The sequence below is a fragment of the Cynoglossus semilaevis genome, chromosome 5 (assembly GCF_000523025.1).
Source record: "Cynoglossus semilaevis isolate Cse_v1.0 chromosome 5, Cse_v1.0, whole genome shotgun sequence".
Classification (NCBI taxonomy): domain Eukaryota; kingdom Metazoa; phylum Chordata; class Actinopteri; order Pleuronectiformes; family Cynoglossidae; genus Cynoglossus; species Cynoglossus semilaevis.
Window position 1 is genome coordinate 10,100,602 of NC_024311.1, and position 13,385 is coordinate 10,113,986.

Here is a 13,385-nt window from a genome sequence, read left to right on the forward strand (position 1 = left end):
GGGGGTGAGGGGGGCGGGGGGTGGGCTGTTGGCAAGCCGTGTTATCACAAGCATTGAGGGAACTGAACCAACACTAACCACTGCTGAGGGCGACACACACACAGATAGATGAATGAACCCCCCCACACACACACACACTAATTCTAATCCTAACTCCAAATTAAATCTTCGACCTCAAAATACTCTCTCAGCCAAAATGTCCCCACAACAACAGAAATAAACAAATGTCCCCACTAAGATAGTAACACCAGCGCCACGAAAACACACTGTCATACACACGCAGACATATTTGTCAGTTAAGGATACAGTAATAAAAAGAGAGTGAGAGGGTGAGGGGGTGAGAGAGTGAGAGGGTGAGGGGGTGAGAGAGTGAGAGGGTGAGAGGGTGAGGGGAGGCTGCCTTCTATAGTCAGATCAGATTGGGTGAAATTGGTCTGTCAGTGCAGGTCTGTGGAGAGTCCACCTGTCAGTCAGCTGATCATGTCCTCTGACAGAACAGGAAGAGGAAGAGGAACAGGAAGAGGAAGAGGAACAGGAACAGGAACAGGCAGAGGAACAGGAACAGGAACAGGCAGAGGAACAGGAACAGGAACAGGAAGAGGAACGGGAAGAGGAAGAGGAAGAGGAAGGTCGGTCTGGTACAGTACCACTCAGTCAGAAAGTCCTCAGACGGATGGTTTCATTTCACCTGTGTCTGATCTTATTTTATATGTTTATTTTGTGTCATTAAACGAGGTCAAAGGTCATATGTTTATACGTGTGTGTGTGAGTTACGGTGTGTTTGTTCTGGGTGAAGACAAACTGATGTTCTGTAGTTGGCGGTGGTGAAGGTGGTAAAGTCCAACTGTAGGAGACAGTCAGAGTGTGTGTGTGTGTGTGTGTGTGTGTGTGTGCTGAGGCCGTAATCCTCTAATATAAATCTGCAATCCAATCACTGTTGTCCACACACACACACACACACACAAAGCTGTTGGACGCCCATCTGTGTGTTAATCTGTTTTATCATTATGATTACATTGGGTTAAATTTATAGCAAAGTGTGTGTGTGTGTGTGTGTGTGTGTGTTCCACAGCACACCATTGACAGCCTGACATTCATCACAGTCACATGGTCTGACGGCCTCAATAAAAGCTGAAATCAAACTGTTGATGTTCACACACCGACAGTTTCTACTAAAGGTCAAAGTTCACACTAAAGTCCAGAGGCCTCAAGTACCAACGCTGCGTACGCACCAAAAAGTTGCGCACGTCCTTTTCCACGTTGTTGTCTGTTAATCAGAACCGTGTCCAGTCAAGTGCAGCTCCCTAACGCTGTGGCTCAGAGTGACAGCATGACCGGGGCAGACACCGTGCACTTCATCTCTGACCATTTCTGTTTTTGCCTTCGTGTGTGTGTGCTGCAGCCTCACACCCGTGATACATCTGAAGTTTTCCAAGCGTACGCCAGTTTTTTGACAATGAAATCTACTCAAGTCTTAGTTCGTGAGGACCCTGCTGTTGATTAGTTCTACTGGTTCTGGTATTTCTAGTTGTTCTACTGTTGTTGGTGTGAAGGAGAGCGGCTAATACACTTTGTTTTGCTTTGTCACAGTCTAAGGTGTGTGTGTGTGTGTGTGTGTGTGTGAGTCTGAGAGTCATGTGACCACAGCTTCATCAATATAAATCTCTGAGAGCCAAAAACAAAGTTAGAAAAAGTCCTGCAGAGATCGACTGGACGTCATGGTCAGAATGACTCATCAGACTACTGATTGGCTGGAACAAGATTCAACTGGAATCCTATTGGACAGGGACCCTCCAGACACACACACACACACACACACACACAAAGGCTTTGTTTTTCCGTTCTAACCTGAACAGAACTGCAGCCACAGTAACAATTTCGAAATCAGTATGAGTGTGTGTGTGTGTTTGTCTTTTTTATAAATACTTTAAAACAGAGTTTATGAGAATTGTTGTAAAATAAATGGTTTTACATTTGTTCAGTGTTTAGACACAAATGAACTCTTTTCTTCCTGCCGTCTCTGCACAGAGTTTCTCCTTGTGACTTGAATCAAACTGTGACCTCACTGTGACCTCACTGTGACCCCAACACTAATCAGAATTCCATTATTTATGTATTAATTATCTTTTCTTTTTCTTTGTTTTTTTTCTTTGTCTGTTTACTGAGCTGTGGTGGTCTCGTCCACGTCTATCACGGAGACCATGTCAGGACTCTGTCCCTGTCCCCCAGAGTGTCCCCCAGCCTTACCTTGGGTTGTAGAGGGCATGTGCGTCTCTCATGTGGGTGACCTCCACTGGATCGTAGCTCTGGTGCATCCTCCACACCCCAGCGCTGCATTTACCAAAGGTGGACTTGGAGTTGTCTTGACTGCTGCTGTTCACTAGAGGGCCCTTCGATAGGTTCATTCTGATGGGGGGGGGGTGGAGGGGGGTGAGAGAGGGTGAGAGACAAAGAGAAACTGTCAACAACTTGGTTTACAAATTAATATAATTTTCAAAGAAGCAAACAGAAAAAAGAAGCCAGTGACAAACCACTGACTGAAGTGTGTCCTTCTGATCTCAGTGACTCGCTCATGTGTCGCTGGTCCATCTGTGAATGACCAGGACAGAGCGTGTGCATGTTTGTACGCATGTGTGTCTGTGTGTGTGTGCGTGAGACAGAGATGGTAAGGCAGTGACGGATGAGACAGTTGCCATTCTTGCTAATGAGAGCAAATGCCAAAAACAGCCACATCAACAAACACACACACACACACACACACACACAGAGTCATAACTGCATCATAACGTCTCCCTGTTATAAACACAATAAATATCCAATGGTCAAATGTTGATACACAGGAACCGATCATTATTAGAACTGATATTCTGACACGACAAATAGAACCTGGAACTGTTGTCAAGCTGCTGAAATGCTAAAGAAGAAGAGATTTATTTGCTATGTGGTAGTTCTAGTGTGTCCTGACAAGTGGACAGTGATGACATCATCAACAGTGATGACATCATCACCAAAAGTCTACAGCTAAAATATCAGTAAAAAAAAAAGAAGAAACAAAGATGCCACTTGTCAGGAACCCACCATATTTCCATGTTGGGTTCCTGTGAGGATTCCTCTCCATTTGCATGCATATCAGGCCAGGTGTGGACGCCGCACATCCATTGGCGTGTACGAGAGGACGGGGATTTTTGTGTTTATGTGTGCACGTTAGCGACGGGAGCTGTTAGCGGGGCAGGCGGCAGATGGGCTGTCGGCCTTAATAGGGACTGAGCGAATGCAGAAAGGTGACAGCTCCGTAAAGGGGAAGGGGGGGGGGGTTGTGTGTGGGTGTGTGTGTGTGGGTGCAGTGGAGAGAAAAAAGGAGGAGGAAACGGTTTCATCGGTACTGACGTAGAAGAACAGCTCGTGGTTCCTCTAGGTTTTAACAACAATATTTTTATCATGAGGCGATTCATCAACAGTTTGACTTTTGACGGTTAAAAAATTTAATTCACCGTCTGATAAAACAGACAGAAATATATATATTATATTATATTACAGCGATATTACATACATATCTTACATCTTATATCATATACATATATCTTACATCCATATATACATATACATATATATGTTGTATATATATGTTAAGAATGAGTTCTACTTGGTACACGTCTCTAACTGTTCGCTGCAGTAATATGTAAAAATATTACTACGGTGCATTTAATATTTTCTACACATAGTACTACCTTCTCTACTACGATGTATTTTATATTTTCTACAACTTGTACTATCTTCTACTCTATTACAGTGTATTTTATATTTTCTACAACTAGTACTACCTTCTCTTCTACTACGATGTATTTTACATTTCCTACACATAGTACTACTTTGTACTCTCTTACAGTGTATATTATATATTTTATATTTTCAACGTCACAGTTTTATCATCTGATTTAATTTGTTTAAATATTTCAGTTTTTTTCTGGTGATTTTGACTCGATCATGGTGTGTGAGTGTGTGTGTGTGTGTGTGTGAGAGTGTGTGACGACTCACACACACTCGGAGCAGACACACACGCACACATCTGTGTCATTATAGAAATGAATCAGACAGACTGAAGCAAAAACGACACTGATTTAAAATGAAAAGAATAAAAACACTGAAATGAGGTGCACCCCCCACCCCACACACACGCCCAGCCGTCATGGTCTCCCTATCAGAAACACACACACATGAAGCATGATGAGAGAATGAGTGGAGGAATATTTCACTGTCAGACGGAGGAGGACCAGGTCGTTCATCCACCTTCATTCTACACTCTCATTTTACACACACACACACACACACACACACACACAGACACAGGTTGATGATTTTGTGCAGTACGGTCACTTCAACCAGACCATTCTGTCCGTAGTCTCCTTCTACAAATACACGTCTGATCCTAATCCCTTATCCAACTCTAAAACTGACTCTTGACTCAACTGTCAGGCTCAAAACTCTATGTAGAGGAGACGTGAAGACAGCCCCCCCCCAAGGACGACGTGTCCCCACAAATACAGCTGTACCAGGAACGTACACACAGCAGTTGATCCACAGACTAATGAGAGTCAGTGATCTGTGGACCGTCCAGTCTGTGGACCGTCAGGTCTGTGGACCGTCCAGTCTGTGGTTAAAATGATGATGTATTTCTACACACACTCACATCAACCAATGAAGATTTTGTAAAGCAAGGTCAGGACATGAGGTCAGAGGTCAAAATTAAGATGATGGAAACACTGAGGGATCATGGGAAATGTAATGACTCCAACAGTACCTACGCACGTACACACACACACTCCCATTCACACCAACACTTTGGATCAGTTTAGAGTGAACGTCAACCTGGTGAGAGGTCAGACTGTTGTTGGAGAGTGGGAGAAAAATGGAGGAAAACACACACACACACAGTTGAACTCCATACAGAAAGACAGTTAGAGCCGGGACTGGAACCGTGTGTGAAACAGGGATTTATAGAAAACACAATTGTTAAAATAAAGTGTGTGTGTGTGTGTGTAGAAGTATTTGGGTTTTTATCCTTTCATCTTTGAAGTTCTGTTTTATTTCAGCTGAGATTTCCTGAGGTGAAGGGGGGAGGCAGGGGTGAGCCGGGGTGTTTGGTTAACGTAAGGAGACGAATAAGACATTAGGTCCACAGAGAGACGAGTGTGTGTGTGTGTGTGTGTATGTGAGAGAGAGTGTGTACACATCCAGTGGACCCCTAAGTGCTGGTGTCAGACAAAAGGACCCCCCCACACACACACACACGCACCCCCCTCCTCCCCTCTTCTATAACTATATTGCCCCCACTCATGGCAGCAGCCCTCTCCCTTTTACAGGACTGAATGCGCAGCAGCATGACCACAGCCTCACATGGGGGAGGGAGGGGGAGGGAGGGGAGGCGGGAAGGTGGGAACGCAGGTAGAGAACACAGCGACAAAGGAACTGAGTGAAAATGTGTGCGTGAGGAATGAGTGGGGACGGACACACAAAGTTCTTATTGAGTATCTGCTGGAAGTCACACACACACACACACACACAGACACACACACGTCCCACAAATCTGTGTGGCCCATATTGACTGCTTTGACAGATGAATTAAGTAAATGATTTTATAAGGAGATTAAAGGGAGTTTAATTTACGCAATCTCTCTGCCTCCCTCTTAAATCTCCCACCCTCTCCCTCCCCCTCTCTCTCTACTGGAGCTGATATCTCTCACTCATGGCCTCAGACCCCGACATAAAAGGCCAAAAATGAAATGGTTCAAATGAGAAGATGATCATTGGAATTTTAACGGTGAAAAAAACACAGACACGGATCATTCCAGAACTGTCACTGTCACCGTCTTCTTCATCATCATCTTCATCACCACCACCACAGCCATAACAGCAGCGATTTGTAGAGTTAAAAACAGAAAGTCTGATGTAACGACTGAATAAACAAATAGAGTCCAACATTTTTCAGCTCCACTCAAGCACACACACCATTACACTACATATATTTTAAATTTAAAAACCCATTATTAAATATATTTTCTATTTATTTTTGCATGTCTATATTAACAGTAAAAATCTAAAAATGTTATTTGACGACATTCACCGCTGGTTTGGACCAAAAATCCAGATTTAATTTTAAAACTAACTCACAATTTTTACAAAATGTTTCACAGACAGAATGAGTCAAAACACACACAGCGACTGTGTCTCTCTCTCTCACACACACACACACCGACTGACACACACATTCCATCACCCAAACTGAACCAAAGGCGTTAAACCATGTGAAGACTTAGGGAGCGTGGTGATATTGACAGATTAGACGACAGTGGTTGTTGTTGTTATATTCACTGTTGAACTGATCATCATTAGAATCATATTTAAACAAGGGCAGAGGAACAGAGAAGAGTGGAGGAGGAAGGAGGTGACAAAAAAGAAGAGTGTAAATGAAAAATATAAACACACACACACACACACACGACTGGGTCAACTCAGCACCTCAGTTTGGACATCAGCTCTAAAAAGTTCTAAACTTTTGAACTTGAAACATCTTTAAATGATTCAGACTATTTTTCCTATGAGTCGTTGACACACACACACACACTGACCTCTGACCTCTGGCCTCAGCCTGGCTGTGAAAAACTGTATAGAGTTGTGGTTCTGTGCATCAGAACCGTTGGCCTCAGTCGGTGGCGGCGGTGTGTGCGTGCTGCGTTGACAGTCTGAAGAACTCACCTTCAGACGTCAGTGTGTTTTTGGTTTATTTGTGACGTTTAAATGAAGGTAAATGAACATATTTTTATTTTATTAGATTTCAAATCTAATCATTCAAATTGTTGCAAACAAATAAATATATTTTTTAATCCATGTTCTCCAGGGTTCTCAGCAGACGTCCAGCAGAACCTGTGGTTCTGTGCAGGACACTGTTCACATTCCATCACATCAAACTAATGGAACATTTGATTTCTTAATGTTGTCCTCTGATGGAACGCATCGGTTCTTCAGCGCGCACACACACACACACACAGACAGACACACACACTTGACTTCCCGTCATCTATAAAACGGACACTAACTCTAATATTTATAATAATAAATGACAAACATTAAGAGTTAAATGTCTGCAGCGTTAACACCTGTCAATCAAAATACGATCTCATTGATTTCAAATCTTTTCATTTATCTTCGTGTGGTGTGGTAGTGTACGTCACATGCACGCGCAAATTCGTTTTTAATTTTAATACTAACATATATATATATTTTTAATTTCCATCTCGGGGTTCAACAGTAAAAACTTTGTTTGTGTTTAATTTAAAAACACATTTCTCCGCGGTGCCACGCGATGAGCTGTCCGTGTGAAACGTCACCTGAAGCGCCGAGCAGGTGTCGATTTTTTCCGGTCCGCTCCGCTGGACCTTTTAATACTCTGAAGTACTGAAGTAAAACTCTTCTTGGGACAGAGACACTTTTAAAAAAGTATGTTGCGTGTGTGTTTTTAAAGTGTGTACACGCGTGTACACGGCGCAGGTGAGCTTTCAGAGGGGCGGGAAAGTACGCAGGTCCTGCCGCTGACAGAGAGCTCCTGTCCGGACACTGCAGACATCACGCACACAAACTTAGGAGACAACCTGGACAAACGGGACACCTGCAGTGCACACACACACACACGGACAATCTCTCTCACACACACACGGACACTCACACACACTTGTGATGGAGAGTAAAGGTGAAATTTACCTACTCTTGTTCAGAGTGCATTAAAGAACACTCGGGGAGCGGACGTCCTACCAAATCCATCGACGAGGGCGGGTCATTGTCGGGTCAGCCTCTCCGGAAAAACAAGAAGAACAAATTCTTTTTTGTTTGTTTCTTTTTCTTTTAAATGTCTCCTCTCTTTTCCTCCGTCCTTTCTTGCGCTCCGTTCATTCAGCGGAGTGTGTGCAGCGGCACGGGCTCAGCTCTGTGTGGATGTCAGTGAGTGTGTGTGTGTGTGAGAGAGAGAGAGTGAGAGAGAGAGAGAGAAAGTGACGGGGCTGAAGGCAGGACACACACACACGGACTGTCACACACACACACAGCCGGGCAGCAGAGCTGTGTGAAGCCACTAATCAACCACTTTAAGCCCCGAAAACTGCTCATGAATATTAAGCAGCTCTTTACATATGCAGTCCCTCAGGCCCTGCTGCGCTGCCGATTAGTGGACGAACAACCAATGGCTGTGGAGGGGGCGGGGTCGGGGGGGGTGGAGAAAGGAAAGGAGAAGGTAACAGAGAAGCAGGTGGAGAAAGAAGGAGGGACCGGACAAAGAAGGAGGAGAGAGAGGAGAGGAAAGGATTGAAAGGAATAAAAACAGACCTTCTCTCCTTCTTTCTTCCATCTCTTTCTTGTCTTCTTTCAAGCGTCGGTCAAACTTCTGTCTGTCATCTCGACATTTTATTAAAGTGTTCTGAAAATTCACCAAAACAAAAAAATAAAATTCAACATTTTTCAAAATCTATTTTTTAAGTAAATACATTTCTGAGTTTTCTATTAAATTCTATTTACAAAGAACTCCCCTAACACACACACACACACACACACACACACAGGATTATTATATTTCCAGAGCTCTGTCCTCTGTGGTGGACGACTGACTCTGGTCCAGTCCATTTCTCTGATCATTTCAGCTCTCTGCTGCCCCTACAGGAGCAGCAGGACACTCCAATATTATTGATTCTAATCCTGTCATTTATCACGTGAAATCTGTCCACATTCCTGGAGGAGAGGAGTTCAGGAGAGAAGGGAGGAAGAAGAAGGAAGGAGGAGGCAGGAGGAGGGGTTAGACCAGAGGAATGTTAGAGATGACCAGGAGATCTACATCAGTACTGTAGTACATTTCTTCACTAAAAATGTCTTCACTTAACTCGCCCCCTGCTCCTCCTCACCCCTGTCTGACCCTGAACCCTCCCTCATCGTCACCCTGAATATTGATTGGCTCCTCAACAGTGACCCCTTTAGACCACTCCACACACGGTGTTCACACACGGCAGCTGGAGTTCTCTGAGGGAGTGATGGAGTGAAGCAAAGATGTCTGTCTCTCTCTCTGTCTTTATTTTTATTTTCTTATTTTATCAGTCAAATTGAGTTTTTATTTTAAACGAATCATTTGAATTAATTTATGAGGTATTCATGAAGTTCTATCTATCTCTATCTTTAATTCAGAAAAGTGTCAATTTATAGAAAGAGTTTTATTAAATATATAAATAAAATAAAGTAACTGTTAACCTCTGTTGACCCCGCAGTACCTCTGTTGTAGAATTTCCTTCTGTGAATCTAAGCAGAGCAGTGTGTGTGTATACATTATATTAATATGAACATACTTATTAAATATATTTGTAAAAAAAAATATTTTTTAAAACAACCCAACAGAATGTACACCGTGTGAAATACTTTTGTACTCACCTACAGTAGTAGTATCTGTCAGTGTACTCTGTGGATTAAGTCTGTGTTTAATCAACTCAATAAAATACATTTATATCAAAGGCCGTGAGAACAATCACATTTAAACATGGTTCATATTTTAAAGACAACAATAAAAATGAATGAGTGAATGAACGGAGAGTGTTGTTGCGGAGGCAGAGACGCAGTCGTTGTAATTCACTGTGCACCAACAGAGGGAGCTGTGCACTCTCATCAGTTCAAAGCTAATGGAACAAGTGACTCGTTCCATCGAACTGGTGTGTGTGTGTGTGAGTGTGTGAATGAGTTAGATTGTTATTAATAATTAAATAATTTGAAAATTATTGAAATAACAAATAAAAATAACTCCTGAGACACATCCACATATAACCGTGACCATCTACACACAAACACTAAACACATCCAATAATCAGTGTTCTGCTCCGTCAGTAGACAAAGAACAACAACCATGTAACCACAGAGCAGCTGCCTTCACCCAGGACTACAGAACTAAGAGGTGGTGGGACAGGGGACAAGGGGTGAGAGGGTGAGAGGGTGAGAGAGAGAGAGAGAGAGAGAGAGAGAACAGAAACCTGCTAATGTTACAGGAACAACAACAAAGACTTTGACTGAGGAGAGTAGCTGGTACTACAGTACTACAGTACTACAGTACTAGAGTTCTGGCTGCTCTGCCCCTCTCCTCCTCCTCCTCCTCCCCCTCCCCTCTCCTTCATGTGTCATCCTCAGGTTTTTATATATTCCTAAAAATAAATTAGAACTTGGCTGTTATTATTTATGGAGTGATTTTCTGCTCTGTCTGTGTGTGTGTGTGTGTGTGTGTTTAAATTGGAGCCACTGTAGCAGAGGTGTGCTCTTTTAAATTACACTGCTCTCCAAACTAGAGTGGACTGTTCTTCTGGGATCAGTCGTCTCTCATTGTTCTGTCTCTGTTGTTGCTGCGCACACACACACAGAACAAACACACACACACACACACACACACCAGTTAACAGAATGCTGTTCAGAAAACTGTTCAACATTCAATTTATTCAGACTGAAGTGCGGGCCAAGGGAATACCTCCACACTTCCTGGAGACGGTGAGACACTGTCCGTGATGTGTGAGGAATGTCAACGCCACGGTGATGAGACAGAAACAGGAAAGTTAAGTTCAAATGAAAACAAACGGATCTTCAAGGAACAAGAAAGAGGAAATATAAGAATGTCAAAAAATATATGTGTCAAGATGAGTTCAATTTTGAAATAATAATCAGCTGTATGTGAAATAGATAATAGTCAGTTATTGTTATAATAATAATTTTATTAGTATTATTGTACTATTATTCTGAATATTATCATTGTTAACAACAATAATCATTATAATAAACAACAAAGTTCTTATTAAAATAATAACAATATTATTACAATATTATTATTATTACTGCCTTATTATTTTAAATATTATCATTATTAAGAACAATAATCATTATAATAAACAACAACAATAATAATAACAAATTAACCGAGCCTCACATTAGGCTCAAAGACTCTACACATTTTTTTTTTATAATAATTGTGTATATGTATACATATACAGTATATATATGTTCTATGTTAGTTCCTGAAGGCCATTCATGAACGGAAAAGTTCAAAAACTGAAACCAATTTCTTCTCTGTAGGAATCAATGTCTAAAGGATGAACCTGTTCTTGGGTAACTGCTGATTCAAACTTTTTCAACAGAATTTTGTGAACAGGTTCATACAGGAAACCAACAAAAATAGTTACAGTAGATGTAACAAAAAACATTAACACAACTAAATAAAGAATAAAGCTATGAATAGGAAAGGTCATTTCATTGGTCAACAACCAAGAGGTTCCACTGTGTAATATATATATATATATATATATTATTCCATAATCTACCATAATCTTGTACTTTTGAAGGAAGTTGGATTTCCAACAGTTGGAGGTGGGAATTGAACTGTGGACCTCCTTGCTGTAAGGCAGTGAACATGAAGCCATTTGTTTTACAGGAGGAGAGTGTTAGAGAAGAGCCGGTGTCTAATGACGTGTGTGAGTAATTACTGCACAGTCAGATATGAAGGTGTCTGTGCTGCTGTTTTTATCTGTGCCTTTGTCTACATCTCAGCCAGCAGTGAGCGTGTTTAATGGTGTGTGTGGAAATAATCACTTCATCATCAACCCGCCTGCATTTGAGAGGAGTCTGTGTGTGTGTGTGTGGTCTCACTGTAAGATAACATGAATAACACTTATATAATGAAATGGTCAGAGCGACTGCTGACAGACAGTTGGAGACAGGAGCCCACATCGGTCCTGGAGCCACATCGGTCCTGGAGCCACATCGGTCCTGGAGCCACATCGGTCCTGGACATTGTCTGATGTCAGCAGATAGATCTCCATGGTTTCCCTCTAATTCTCCACAATAACCCTTCCTCCCAACGTAGCGTCGGAGATGGTGGGCCTGTAAATTTATAGTTGGCACAATGATTGCTTCTGGGGCCATGATGGCTGTAAATTGCTCTGCCATTTGGTAAATGTTGGCAGTTAGAGTATACAAGTAATTATTTCCGCTTGTGCTGATTGAGACATAATTCCAAGACGAGCCCCGGAAAAAAATGACAGCATTTCCAACAACTCTGTTTTAATTTCCCAGCATTCCTAATTATAATCAGTGTGAACGTGGGGAGTTTTATGTCATTCCCTCCAATGGGGCCAGAAATAATTAAAGTGTCAAGAGGAAATAAATATGTCTAAATGAGCATAATTTTTATAGAGCGCAGCACCGTGTCACGTTGGGACTGTTTGTAAAGAAAAACAATGTGAGGAACAATGAAGGACACACACAAACACACACACACACACAGGTGCAACAGAAGACGGACTCCGACTCTAGAACGTTCTCCAGCTGTGAGCTCCTCATCAAACCACTGAACCACCTCACCACCAGCCGGGTCACTACTCAACAGCTAACTAACTCAATAACTAACCAGCCTAACTAACTAACTAACCTAAGTGAGAGTGAGTTTTAGGAGTTTGGTCCAGTCTGGTTTCAGACACAGCCAATCACAGAGCTAGAATTAGAGGTTTGGAGGAGGAAGAACACGTTAGCTTCAGCTGGGGAGTGGGAGGTTCCTCTCCAGTTTTTTGTGTTCTATGTTGGCCACAACATTGGGAGCACTGGTGCTGACCACGGGTCACGTGTCCAGGCCAATCATGGTTAAAAAACGTTCGATTCCAAACATTTGCTGGTTGATCGTAGCATCTATAATTAAAATCTCCCTAAACTGGTTATTGGTCCATTAACCACTGATCTTTACTGGATCATCACAATGGGGTGTTGGAGAATTAGGGATCTGTTGGTTTTACAGATTAGAACATACACACACACACACACACACACAGGTCTAAGGAGCTGGAGTGTGACAGTAGAAGAACCCGGGGCTGGTTCTCCCTGACAAACCCTGAGAGCTGCTAACACTGGCTGAATTAGCTGAGAGAGAGAGCGAGCGAGAGAAAGAGAGAGAGAGAGAGAGAGGTAATGAAGATGCATTTGAACTGGAGTTACTCAATTACAATCTGACTGCAGCTCAGTAGACGCCACCATACACACACACACACACACAGGTCTAAGCAGCTGGAGTGTGACAGTAGAAGAACCGGGGGCTGGTTCTCCCTGACAAACCCTGAGAGCTGCTAACACTGGCTGAATTAGCTGAGAGAGAGAGCGAGCGAGAGAAAGAGAGAGAGAGAGAGAGAGAGAGAGAGAGCTAATGAAGATGCATTTGAACTGGAGTTACTCAATTACAATCTGACTGCAGCTCAGTAGACGCCACCATACACACACACACACACACAAAGCTCAGCAAGAGTTTCTTTGTTGTGGAAAACACAAGAGAGAGAGAGAGAGAG

At 42.5% G+C, this 13,385-nt stretch overlaps 1 protein-coding gene across 2 annotated transcripts in view; it reads right to left on the minus strand.

Annotated features, from left to right (window-relative positions):
* Window positions 1-8,250, minus strand: part of esrrga (estrogen-related receptor gamma a) — a 29,640-nt gene extending 21,390 nt beyond the window's left edge. For both annotated transcript variants that reach the window (XM_025055720.1, XM_025055719.1), the window contains exons 1-2: window positions 7,760-8,250; window positions 2,248-2,406 (exon numbers count right to left, since the gene is read on the minus strand). In XM_025055720.1, the coding sequence (XP_024911488.1) occupies window positions 2,248-2,406; window positions 7,760-7,815 (215 nt within the window). In that variant the 5' untranslated portion in view covers window positions 7,816-8,250. The remainder of the gene's footprint in view (window positions 1-2,247; window positions 2,407-7,759) is intronic.
* Between the last annotated feature and the right edge of the window lie 5,135 nt (window positions 8,251-13,385).